The 13,897-nt window shown below is 35.3% G+C and overlaps 1 protein-coding gene across 10 annotated transcripts in view; it reads left to right on the top strand.

Annotated features, from left to right (window-relative positions):
- Nucleotides 1-13,897, top strand: part of LOC105465581 (thymocyte selection associated) — a 235,823-nt gene that overhangs the window by 184,553 nt on the left and 37,373 nt on the right. Inside the window, exon 6 of one of the 10 annotated variants that reach the window (XM_011714062.3) lies at nt 2,552-12,480. The exons of the other annotated variants lie outside the window; for them this stretch is intronic. Within the exon in view, the coding sequence (XP_011712364.1) occupies nt 2,552-2,626 (75 nt within the window). The 3' untranslated portion in view covers nt 2,627-12,480. Of the gene's footprint in view, nt 1-2,551; nt 12,481-13,897 lie in introns of those variants that run through there. 10 annotated transcript variants of the gene reach the window in all.

Here is a 13,897-nt window from a genome sequence, read left to right as displayed (position 1 = left end):
TTATATACCACTAACATATAGATAGCTATAGTATGCATATAATATGCAGATATAATAGATATCTAATTATAAATAGCTATATATAATTAGATATAATATAATTATAGATTTCTACAATATATAATAAAATATATGTATAGTAAATCTATAATATATCTATATTTAATATATATAATCAGTCTCGGTCTTTTATTGTTTCTAATTTAATTTTTTAGTATTAAAAAACAATAACAATGTACAGTGTACCCTTGTTAAATCTTTTAGCACATCTTTGATTTGTTAGTTAATATAAATAACTAGATCATATTACCAAATTTGTGATTGAATAATCTTAACTCAGTTGAATTAAATTTTAAAGGTAATATTAATTAAATATTTCTTGTGCACTTATTTAGTGCAAAGCACTGTGCTAGATACTATAGGAATATAGTGAAAAGCAGTGTCTGTGTGGCAGATTGCTAATAGTTTCCTAATTGTTCTTTGCTTCCTCCTTAGTAGTATAGAATACCTGATTTTTAGGATATGGCTTCTAGCGTAAATACTGTCTTTCACAGCATCCCTTGTAGCCTACCCTGGACAACCTACCTCTATTGTATTTTTCTCTGAAACAGAAATAGAATATCTTCATTAAGCCATTAATATTTTGGGTTTTCTTTCAAACTTAGTGATATTTAATACATAATTATTTCTTGAAAGTAGAACAAGTCAAAGAAATACTTGGGAAGAAATGGAGAAATAGCTGGGTATAAACTGAGTTGGAAACAAATAGTTTCAATGTTCTAAACATGCATATTAATATCAAATATTTTATGCCTCTAAAGCTTATTCTAATAGTATGAAAATCTTTGAGAATTGTACTCATATTTATAAACCAAGGAGAATAGGTTTAAACAATAAGTTAAAAACTTTTCCCTTTAAACATAATGTGTTAAATTCTTCAATGCAAGAGAATTCACAGGTAAGATTCTCACCTTAATAGAAACCAAGCAGGTCTTTTTTGAGTGTACATATTCTGTGGAGTAACCAAATTTTTGCACATCTATAGCAGTTAGCTAATTATCTATGTTCCACAACTATAGAACTAAAACAAAAACAAAAATAAAGACTAACAACAGAAGATTGAACTGGTGTGGATGTTATTTCACTCATGTTTCTGTCAGGAAACAACCTGTAGTCTCACTAATTTTTTTCCATTGCCCTAAAGAGAACATAGTTGAATATGTTGAAATAGAACTGGACCCCAAATTCACCCACAGGGCATCATACTAATATATTATGTTGATAGCAACAGACCAGTACTTGTAGTTTGATATAGTAGTACAGGTACATTGTACAGCCATACCCATACTGTTATTTGCTTTTTATATGTAAAATTTTAGCATAAAGATATTTACATGTAAAATCATAGCATAAAGATATTTATAAACATCATATGTCATCTTTTTTGATGACTTTAAATATCTACCTTATGAATTCACCACAATTTCCCTAGTTATTCTGCATTATTTGGGTATTTTGGTTGTCAATTGAATGATTGTTCCTAATTTTTCTCTATAAGGCATTTTAAATTTAAGATTAGTTACTTAGGCATATTTTCCACAAGTAGAATTATTGGTCAAGGGTTCAGTCCTATTAAAGTCTTTGAGGCACATTTTCAAAATGCTTTCCATGAGTGTTGGAAAATAATTTAAGCTCCTCAAAGTTAGATTTGTATCAGCATGGCTGATTGTTTTGTGGCATTAAAGAGAGTATTATTTAAATATTTCTAAGCTCAGGAGCCATGTTGACATAAGTTCCATTGTTTCATTTCTTTTTTCTTTTGGCAGCTTTTTTGAGGCATAATTGATATACAATCAAACTGTATATATTTAATATATATAATTTGACGAGCCTGGTTAGATAAATAAACACCCATGATATTGTAATTATACCTCAATCAAGGTGAGAAATATATTATTCACCTCCAAAAGTCTCCATGCATCTTTTTGATTATGTGCATGTGTGCATGTGTGTGCATGTGTGTGCATGTGGGTTAAAAGCACTTGACATGAGATCTACCCTTTTAAATCTGTAAATGCACAGCATTGTATTGTTAACCATAGGCACTATGTTGTACAGCATATGTCTAGAACTTACCCATCTACTATGACTGTAACTTTATATCAATTGAACAAGAACACCTTATGTCTCCTCTTATCCCCTTGCAATCAGTATTCTTTTTCCTGTTTTCACAAGTTTGACCATTTTAGATACCTCATGTAAGTGGAATCATGCAGTATTTGTCCTTCTGTGACTGACTTATTTCATTAAGCATGATGCCCTTCCAGGTCCATCCATGTTGTCACAAATGATACGACTTGCTTCTTTTTAAAGGCTGAATAATATTTCACTGTACGAATATATCACATTTTCTTTCTTAATTCATCTGTCGATGGATATATGGATTGTCCCCCAATGTGACTATTGTGAATAATGCTGCAATGAACATGGAAGTGCAGATGTCCACTGTTAGTCTTCACTGTCATTCTTTTCAATTGTACATTTCTTGAAGGTGATGCATCATGAAGAGCCTGGGGGTAACATAAGAATATTAAGAGAGACTGAGGAATTGACAAAGACAAAATGATCAAGAAGAGACTATAAAAGACACATGTTGTTTCCACCAAAAATTTCCAAAAAGTAAACCCCTCTTTAACATCCTGGACAAAATGACCAGATTCTGCTAAACCCAATAAAGACACTAGAAGTTGCTGCAACTCGTTGGAGAATAATTTCCTGGTGCACTCAATAAACAGTCTGTCCTAGGGTCAACACTGATCCTTGTACCTGATATGAGATGTTGAAAAGTTGGTCAATTTTAATATTTAATAAAAGTCATTTCCAGATTTCAGTTTTTGTCTTTACTATCTACTTTTTCTGGACCAAAAACATTTTAAAAGATAATATATTTTATTGTTCAAAGTAAATCTAGTGAGTTGCTCTTTAACCTAAGGAAATACCTGTAGTGATAATATAGAAATGACTAGAAAAATGTAGAAAAGCAGGCTTGCTTTTTACTATTTATGTATTGTATTCAACAGAAATAATTTTAAATAAAGGATTTGCATTTATGATGCATTGTATACCTGAGGAACTTGGGATAAGATTTGTAAAATGATTTGTTTTAATCGTCATCCTTTTCATCATCACACATAAGAGAAGCAGCCTGGGGCACAATAAGATGTCTACAATTTTGTCTGAATTCAGCATCTGCCTGCAAAGCTAATACCATAGCAACTAAAAAAACACTGGTACATTTTCCTTAAGAGACTCTATCCTAAGGAACCTTTTATACTCCCATTACATTTAAGGACTGAATGGTGTATTCTCTGAACATCACCATTCTGTCTTACTCTTTTTCTAGAGACCTCATTCTCTTACTCCCCTTAAACACCAGTCATATTTCTAAATGAACTTTTTCCCTTCATTTATTTCATTCACATCTATACATTTCTAAATGTCAAGTCAACATTTTCATTTAACTTGGCTTTGGGTGGGAGACAAATTGAGGGTGATGGCATTTTCCTAGGCTTAGGCTTCATATCCGGCATGATTTATGCCCAGAAGAGTAGCAGTCAAGTGATAAAATAAGGGACTCTAATGCAAAACCATCACTGGATCTGAGATATCATTATTTTAACCAGAAGAAGGCAGTCACCTAGTGATGTTTTTGCCTTTTAGTGTTCTTTGGACCCACTACTTATTAGCTTGCTTGCCCTCCTCAGGAGAATAACCCATTTTCTCTCTCATTTTCCTTTAATGAATCACCTTTTACGTGCTATATACTATTTCTAAAATAATTTCTTCTTCTATATGTCGGTCTTTTAATAAATTATTTTTTTCAAAATCCAAGAAGAAATATTCTTCATATTCTTTTTTATTCATGGTAAAATATACATAACACAAATATTTACCATTTTAACAATGTTTAAATGTGTAGTTTCAGTGTATTAAGGACATCCACATTGTTATGGAACCATCACCACCATCTCCATCTCCAGAACATTTTTATCTTCCCAAACTAAAATCTGTACCCCTTAAATAATAACTTTTTATTTCTCCTCCACCCGCAGCCCCTGACAACCACCATTCTACTTCCATCTCTATGAATTTGACTACTCTACTATCTCATGTAAGGGACATCATAACAATCTTTGACCTTTTGTGTCTGGTGTATTTCACTTACTCTAATGTCTTTAGGGTTCATTCATGTTGCAGCATGTGCTAGAATTACCTTCCTTTTTAAGTCTGAATAATATTCCATTGTATCTATGTAAAATATTTTGTTTATCCATTCATCCATGGATGGTCATTTGGGTTGCTTCTCCATTTTAGCTGTTGTGAATACTACTACTGTGAACATTAGTTACAAATATCTGTTAGAGTCTCTGCTTTCAGGTTTTTTTTTTTTTTAATACATAAGCAGAAGCAGAGTTACTGCATCATTTGGTGATTCTATCTTTGTTTGTTTGTTTGTTTTGAAATAGAGTCTCGCTCTGTCACTCAGGCTGGAGTACAGTGGCATGATCTTGGCTCACTGCAACCTCTGCCTCCCGGGTTCAAGTGATTCTCTTGCCTCAGCCTCCCAAGTAGCTGGGACTACAGGCACACACCACCATGCCCGGCTAATGTTTTTGCATTTTTTGATAGAGACAGGGTTTCACCATGTTGGCCAGACTGACATCAGGTGATCCGCCTACCTCAACCTCTCAAATTGCTCGGATTACCGGTGTGAGCCACCATGCTCAGCCTGGTGATTCTGTGTTAAATTTCTTGACAGACCTTAATACTGTTTTCCACAATGGCTCATATCCTCCTTGCCCACTCTCCCTGTATTTCATGTGATCCTCTTGACTGTCCCACCTAGAACATGTTTAAATTGTCTTCACTTGTTCTGCAGCAACATCTTTTATCATTTTGGCTACTGCCAGTTGCTTGGGACCAACTGTCCCCTAATGGATTTTAATGGTTCCTTCTTTTATATCTAGCCTGAGCAGCCTCATGTAACCTTGACCCATTATTTTGGCCAGCCAGTAGCTGTTACTCTTATATTGCAGATTAAGAAATTAATTCGATCCTCATTAAGAGAATGAGCTGGTGCAGCAAAGGATTAACTGAAAGGCAGTGTAACCATAAATGACTTCCACAGATTACTTAGAGAACTGAAGAAATCAAAGTTTCTAAATACCTAGTTGAACACTTTCTGCTGTTTGTCTGGATTTTGTGTGCTTCAAACCTTAATAATTCATTCTGAAGTTGTCATATACCTTAGTTGGTTTATTCTCCTTCTTCAGTTTATTTTTGCATCTTTATTTTGTTATGGAGTTTGTGACATAATATATCTAGAGAATTTTTCCTCCTTCTATGATTCTAAGTCTATAATATTGCAAATAAAATTTGATAAGCAACATCAAACAATGCTGTTCTATCAGCTATTTTCAAGATCAGAAAAGATATCAAGAAAAATAAAAATAATTATTTAATTTTAAATGATGTACACACCATTATTTGACCCTTAAAAGGTATTGAAAATGCACCAGAAAACTTAACAGCAAGTTTAAAGGAAATGGTAAGCTTACTCATAGGTTTATAACTTATGGGTTGTGAACTGCTAGCTTTTGCTGCTTCTGTGCCTATAAACCACATGTTTGCTGAGAAATAGTAAAGTTGGATACTATGTTTGCAGATTTAAAACAGAATTTCCCACAGAGCTACAGTATTTGTAGGGTTTTACTGGGTTCTAATAGATGTTATCTATAAAATTTAAGTACTTTTCAGGTGTGGGGAAGCAAATGTGCAAACATTTCTCTGCATACGATGGAGGGTAAGAAAGAAGTGGAAATATTTTCAAACATTGTTAGAAAAACAAAATTTTTAAAAAGCTTTTTGAATTTTTGAGCACTTGCTAGTAATATAAAAAATATATGTCACAAAGTGTCCCCTAAATTTTTATTTATTTTTACTTAAGAAAAGAAAAGATAGTAGTAAGTGGTTTATAGTTTAAATAGTGGAGTTCTAGTAACTCATAAATGCTCTCTGGAGATATAATGCTATGTTCATCACAGATTGCTTCAATATATAAATTCTTTTCTTCTCCACAGCCATTTGTAGGCACATACTAGCTTTATTTTCAGATAGCTAAAGAAAAAAATGGCCATTATTTATGTTCTCATGCCATCCAAAGCAGGTCAGCAAAACAAGCCTGGACTTATATATGGTCACCCTTTTTATGACATTGGGAAGTTTCAGGCCAGTTAAGAACCACTTTCGGGAGAACCAGTTGGACTGACTCTGCAGTTGAGTTTGATTAAATCACATTTGTTGCATTTTTAAAATAATCACTGGGATATGACTATGAACAGTTTGAATTTTACATCCAATAAAATTTTTTTTTTTTTTAGCAACATTCAAATCCACTAGAGGCTATCTACCAGGGGTCACAAACTGGTAACTGCAGCTGTAGAATCAGTCACAAATATATATGATCCTTACTCTTTCTCCATTCTCTATCATGAGTCCTGCCTCATGGGTTCTGAAGGTGTTTGAGTTTCCAGCACTTAATTTCACATGGATTTTAAATGATTTTAAATGTCCTTTGTTCCCATCTGCCCAGAAAAGACCTACAAAGCAGGAAAAAAAAAAAAAAAATCAATTAGGTTCCTGTTGCCACTGCTCTAATTAATTTCCTACTTATTTCCCTGGAGGAATCAGGGGAGAATTATTTCCACCTCAAGGTCCAGGTCTCTCTTCTCCAATGGCTCTTTTCCAACCCTGTCCTTACATGCCCATGGGTACAGCCGGAGCTGATTCTGGAGAAAATTGACATGGGCACTGGCCAATCAGAGCCCGTGTTATTGAGAATGGATGCATGTCTGCTGTGCAACAGTGCACACCAGCGAATGTCAGCCCTGCAGTTTATGATATTAAGAACCACTCTGTGTTTTGACTATTCATGTAATGGAACCTTAGAGTCCTGGAATATCAGAAAAGTAGCAAATTGCTGATTCATACCAAATCTCATCTAAGTGACATGCTTGCCACGATTTGTTAGGGTAACAGCATTAAATAGGCGACCTAGGCCACCTGTGTTTCACATGATCACCTCCTCCTCCCAAGTGGTTGGTCCTTCATTTATTCTGAGCCCTCAAAGGCAGCTGGAAATAATTTATTTTTTTCTTTTTTCTTTATTTTTTTCTTTTCTTTTCTTTTTTTTTTTTTTTTTTTTTTTTTTTTTTGAGACGGAGTCTTGCTCTGTCGCCCAGGCTGGGGTTCGGTGGCACAATCTCGGCTCACTACAAGCTCCACCTCCCGGGTTCACGCCATTCTCCTGCCTCAGCCTCCCGAGTAGCTGGGACTACAGGTGCCCGCCACGGCGCCCAGCTAATTTTTTTTGTATTTTTAGTAGAGATGATCTACTTTAGCCAGGATGGTCTCAATCTCCTGATCTCGTGATCCACCTGCCTTGGCCTCCCAAAGTGCTGGGATTACAGGCGTGAGCCACCGCGCCCAGCCTGGAAATAATTTCTTATTTTTTCCCCCATAATTTGTTCACTCTTGCTCTCTGTTTCTCTCTTAACTCTTTTGTTCCTTGGAATTGAAATTCATTTTTTATCTTGGACTTCTTATTCACCTTCTGACCTAGTTCCCAAACGCTTCTCTTTTAACTCTTCTTCATTATTCTCTTATATGGTAAAACATGTGATTAAGGATCTTGAGAAGGGGTGTTTGTCATGGAGTGGTGGGTGGACTGTAAAATGCCATCACAGTGTTCTTATGAGAGAGGATGAGGGAGGTTAGACACACACAAGCACAGAAAAGCCAATGTGAAGATGAAGACAGGGGTTGCAATGGTACAGCCATTAGCAAAGGAATACCAAACTTCCGACCTCCAGAACTGTTAGAGAATATATATATTTTTAATTAGGCCACCCTATTTGTAGTAATTGGCTATAACAGCCCTGGGAAATTAATATGATACACAGGACTTACCAAGAAATTAGCTTGGAATTATCAGCTATGAACATAGCAGTTCATATCAATATGAATATATGTATATATACACACACATATATATATGTGTGTATGTATTTTTTTCCAGGTATTTTGAAATTCTACAGAAATTTCTTAGAAAACCTTTAATGAGTTACTTAACTAATTAATTCACCACATATGTATCAAGGGCTCAATGGAAATTTCCAAGGTGAACAAGTAGAAAGACTTCCAAGAGCACAGGATCTAGCAGGACAGACTTGAAAATAAGCAATGTCAGGGCTTACTCAGGGAATTACAAAGCAAAGCGTAGAAGGGGAGGTGTGAAATGTGGTTGCACAATAATTGTCAAGGTCATAGGTAGTAGTCTGGAATTTACAGTGTGGGAAATAGAATTGGAGTTACAGAAGAGTTAGAGAAGTTAAATTGACAACTCTAATTGTATATGAAAAACCCTATAACTCTTTGCTATTGAAATAAGATAGAACTTTCTCAGTTTCAACTGCCCTAAACCATACTAAGGCCTTTCCATGTTGCTTTGTTTACCTAAATAATTTGGCCTCAAAATCTCCAGCCATAGAAAATTTTCTATGCATGATTGTGTCCATGTATGCTACATTATTTGGCAATTGGATTACAATCTGATTCTCTGTGGATCACAGTGAATTTAGTTCTAGGTAATGAGCATTTTTTACCTAAATTTATACTGAATTCTTGCTTTATATTATGCATATTAAAATGGCTTATATCCTCTAGAATTACAGTATACTACATTATTGAGTGGGAGTGAAGGGAGTGAGACCTTAGACCAGAGTAGGATTTACCCGTAGCTTTGTTCAATAGCTTATGTTTCTATTAGTTGTAAGTATAGCAAAACCAAGGTAAGAAGGATAGAGGCTCACCTCAGATGTATCTCCCAGAGTCACCATCATGCCCTTCCTTGAAGTCTCTTTCCCTAAAGCCCCACCCTTTTCCCTGCACAAGCACCTTGTATAAAGTATAAACAGTATTTAAGATTGTGTGAATTCCTGTCTTGAAAATGCCATCCACTAGTACTAATCCATGTCAGGGGTATGAATTTGTTAGAGGTACATATTACAAATAAGTAACTCAAAAAACACATTAAGGTTCTCTCTAACAGTAAAGAGAGTTGATTAATTCTCAGTTGCTTATGACTTCTGAATCCAAATGTCAATGATCATTGTGATAAGACATTTATTCTTGAATTGGTTTATGATATATTTGTGCCCATGTAGTTAGTGAGTAAAATCCTCGAATATAACACATTAGGCAAGATCTCAGGGAAATATGTATTAAGAAAGGTAAAATTAAATGTATTTACATAGCTCTTTGCCAAGAAAATGAAAATGTTTTAAGTAAATATTCCAGGAGCTAAGATTAGATGAGAATACTTGAGATATGGGTGGCATTTGAATACTTACTTGGCTCTGCTTTAAGAAACACAATACTCTGAAACATTCACTAGTGCATTTACCAGTCTCTTGGAGTCCTGAACATCAAGAAAAGATGCCAACTGTGATCTTGAGAGGCTCAACTTAAGCCTGGAGTTTATGTAAATAGCCTTTGTCCTGAAGGTATATGTATGACTTGAAAAAATAAAAACCTCTGCCCATGGAAGTCTCTTTTCAAATGAGAGACATTTAATCCTAGGGCCATGGATTCCTGGCAGATTTCCCATATTCAAACTCACTGCACAGATATGACACTGCTTCCTCAGCGAGGAATAGCTACACTCTGAAAGGTAGTTGCCAAGAGCCAGGGAAGACTGCCATCTGGTGGGAATTTAAAATTACTACCAAAACACAAGTCACAACCTCCTGGTTGCTTTGTTAAGGTATTTGTTTACAGCCTAACTTTAAAGGCAAGAGTGAAATGAAAATTTAAACCAAACACTACAGGCATCAAATGAACAACATTTTAACTCATAAATAATAGTTATTATTGTTTTAGAAGTTTTATCTATTTGTTGTTATTTTATCTTTTCTATGCCATGTCAAGGAGAGGCTGACAAATATTTTTCGTTCTTTTTTTTGGATCATTTGGTTTTTCTTTACTTATATCATAGTTTTCAAAAACTGGGTTAATCCCTCTTGTTATGAAAAGGGCAATATGATACACAACTCAGACTACATTAGGGGATAGAAGAATATGGAGAAATTAATTAAATGGCAAATAACGAAAGTAATCCAAACATAGGTCTGAAAATGATGAGTCTTTAGCCTAGACTCTAATTTGATTTGCATTTGAGGATATTGTTTAATCCTCTTGTACTTGATAGATTTATAGTTCCTCTGTGAGCTGGGTATCACCTTGGCAAATGATAATGCTAGATCACATACTTGCATAGCGATTTTAACGTACTTAAAGTGCTTATGTGATCTGGGGGCTAGATCTGGGTGTTAGAAAACCATATCAATAAATTCTCATCTCTTAAATATCCCCTATTATCAATTTTATTCCCTATTTTACTAAATTTCACTCCCTTCAAAGTGAATGTGGGAGTGGGTTGAAACATTTTCTGCAGAGTTTCAGATGCTATATATGTGTTTGTGTTTGTCTGTGTGAGAGAGAGACAACTATACTTCATATAAAATATTTTCTCAGTATAAATTTGTCTCTCTACTGAATTTATAAATTATATATAATAAAAAGAATTTTCTCTCAATATGCAATTCTAAACATGTATCACTAAAACCCCAAAAGAGAAATGAAATGTCTAAATGTTTTGTTCTTGACTAAGTGAGAATTTCAGATATAGGTAAAAAAGACAACTGGGCCAAACATCCTTCTCTCTGTCACTCCCTATAATTCACCAAGCACAAAATCCATGATGGATGGTAAATGTGGCCACGCTGAAACACATGGTCAGTGTTAGTGCCCGTCGGCAAATCCTTCCAGGTTCATATGACTGGATTTACTTATGATGATTTGCTTAACAAAAATAATTTATGTAGTTTCATGAATGCTTTTAGGATTTGGAGCTGAAAATTCTCAAGAAGAGCATATACTAGCTGATTTCCCTGATGTTCCTTGGCAGAATCATTGATCATCATTAAATAAATAAATATACCTGTTCCAATATCTTGTAGCAAGTGGCACAGAGTTGACCATGTGTGAAACAAATGCATCACCCCCTAATGCTGACCCGCAAATTCAGACGAACTACCCTGGCAACTGTCATTCCAGGGCTTTCTGAAGTTGTAAACATACATGGCAGATTGTTCCTGGTCTATTGTACCCGGGCTTCTAGATGGCAGTGTCAGCTGATTCAGAAGTTGTTCTTCCAGGTTCCTCTCATGATCCACAATGTTGACTTTGAAAACACCATGTATTCTCTAATTAAAGGCTACAAATCCCAAACATATAACCCCAATATGCAATCACTTTTAAATAAAAATCATGTGTATCCAAATCATTTGCTAACTATGGATTATCCTTTCACTGAAAGTCATTGCTCCCTTCAGATATAGTATGAAGTTCAGGAAAGCTGAAGTTGCTACAAAGGATACAGACTAATGCTTTCTTTTTTCTCAACACACACACACACACACACACACACACACACACCCTTATTTGTAACAGATTTAGTGTTTAATTATCAAGATGTTTCTGAGAGCAAGTTACAAAGGTTAAAGGCCCCACATTCATTGGCTCAGTTTTGTTGTTAGATTGGGACCTTAGTCCTTGTCTATTCCTTGCAATAATGTCTGAACTATAGCTTCTGTTTTAGCTTCTGGAGTAGTACAGAATCAAGTCTCTAAAATTCTCATCTGCTGAGACTATAGATCTAACAATACCATCCTAATCTAGTAATGATCTTCAATTTTGACTTTAGAAGGGAGAGATTATTTAAGAAACAATACCTTTTTTTTTCATGATTGCAAAATGATAACTTTATTAGCTATATTAGAGTACTGAATACACCAATGTAATTATCTCTTGAAAAACAAGTATAATAATGTATTCATTTATAGGTCACCTACAATTCTTTTTAGAATTGAACATGCTTTGGATTTTTATTTTTATTTTTATTTTTTTCTTTATTTTTTTTTAAATTTATTTATTATTATTATACTTTAAGTTGTAGGGTACATGTGCATAACGTGCAGGTTTGTTACATATGCATACTTGTGCCATGTTGGTGTGCTGCACCCATCAACTCGTCATTTACATCAGGTATAACTCCCAATGCAATCCCTCCCCCCTCCCCCCTCCCCCCTCCCCATGATAGGCCCCGGTGTGTGATGTTCCCCTTCCTGAGTCCAAGTGATCTCATTGTTCAGTTCCCACCTATGAGTGAGAACATGCGGTGTTTGGTCCTCTGTTCCTGTGATAGTTTGCTAAGAATGATGGTTTCCAGCTGCATCCATGTCCCTACAAAGGACACAAACTCATCCTTTTTGATGGCTGCATAGTATTCCATGGTGTATATGTGCCACATTTTCTTAATCCAGTCTGTCACTGATGGACATTTGGGTTGATTCCAAGTCTTTGCTATTGTGAATAGTGCTGCAATAAACATACGTGTGCATGTGTCTTTATAGCAGCATAATTTATAATCCTTTGGGTATATACCCAGTAATGGGATGGCTGGGTCATATGGTACATCTAGTTCTAGATCCTTGAGGAATCGCCATACTGTTTTCCATAATGGTTGAACTAGATTACAATCCCACCAACAGTGTAAAAGTGTTCCTATTTCTCCACATCCTCTCCAGCATCTGTTGTTTCCTGACTTTTTAATGATCGCCATTCTAACTGGTGTGAGATGGTATCTCATTGTGGTTTTGATTTGCATTTCTCTGATGGCCAGTGATGATGAGCATTTTCTCATGTGTCTGTTGGCTGTATGAATGTCTTCTTTTGAGAAATGTCTGTTCATATCCTTTGCCCACTTTTTGATGGGGTTGTTTGTTTTTTTCTTGTAAATTTGTTTGAGTTCTTTGTAGGTTCTGGATATTAGCCCTTTGTCAGATGAGTAGATTGCAAAAATTTTCTCCCATTCTGTAGGTTGCCTGTTCACTCTGATGGTAGTTTCTTTTGCTGTGCAGAAGCTCTTTAGTTTAATGAGATCCCATTTGTCAATTTTGGCTTTTGCTGCCGTTGCTTTTGGTGTTTTAGACATGAAGTCTTTGCCCATGCCTATGTCCTGAATGGTACTACCAAGGTTTTCCTCTAGGATTTTTATGGTATTAGGTCTAACATTTAAGTCTCTAATCCATCTTGAATTAATTTTCGTATAAAGAGTAAGGAAAGGATCCAGTTTCAGCTTTCTACTTATGGCTAGCCAATTTTCCCAGCACCATTTATTAAATAGGGAATCCTTTCCCCATTTCTTGTTTCTCTCAGGTTTGTCAAAGATCAGATGGCTGTAGATGTGTGGTATTATTTCTGAGGACTCTGTTCTGTTCCATTGGTCTATATCTCTGTTTTGGTACCAGTACCATGCTGTTTTGGTTACTGTAGCCTTGTAGTATAGTTTGAAGTCAGGTAGCGTGATGCCTCCAGCTTTGTTCTTTTGACTTAGGATTGTCTTGGAGATGCGGGCTCTTTTTTGGTTCCATATGAACTTTAAAGCAGTTTTTTCCAATTCTGTGAAGAAACTCATTGGTAGCTTGATGGGGATGGCATTGAATCTATAAATTACCTTGGGCAGTATGGCCATTTTCACGATATTGATTCTTCCTATCCATGAGCATGGTATGTTCTTCCATTTGTTTGTGTCCTCTTTGATTTCACTGAGCAGTGATTTGTAGTTCTCCTTGAAGAGGTCCTTTACATCCCTTGTAAGTTGGATTCCTAGGTATTTGATTCTCTTTGAAGCAATTGTGAATGGAAGTTCATTCCT

This window comes from Macaca nemestrina, chromosome 5 (genome assembly GCF_043159975.1).
Source record: "Macaca nemestrina isolate mMacNem1 chromosome 5, mMacNem.hap1, whole genome shotgun sequence".
In the NCBI taxonomy this organism is placed as follows: domain Eukaryota; kingdom Metazoa; phylum Chordata; class Mammalia; order Primates; family Cercopithecidae; genus Macaca; species Macaca nemestrina.
The sequence above is the reverse complement of the archived record's forward strand: the minus strand, read 5'-3'. Positions and strand labels throughout refer to the sequence as shown.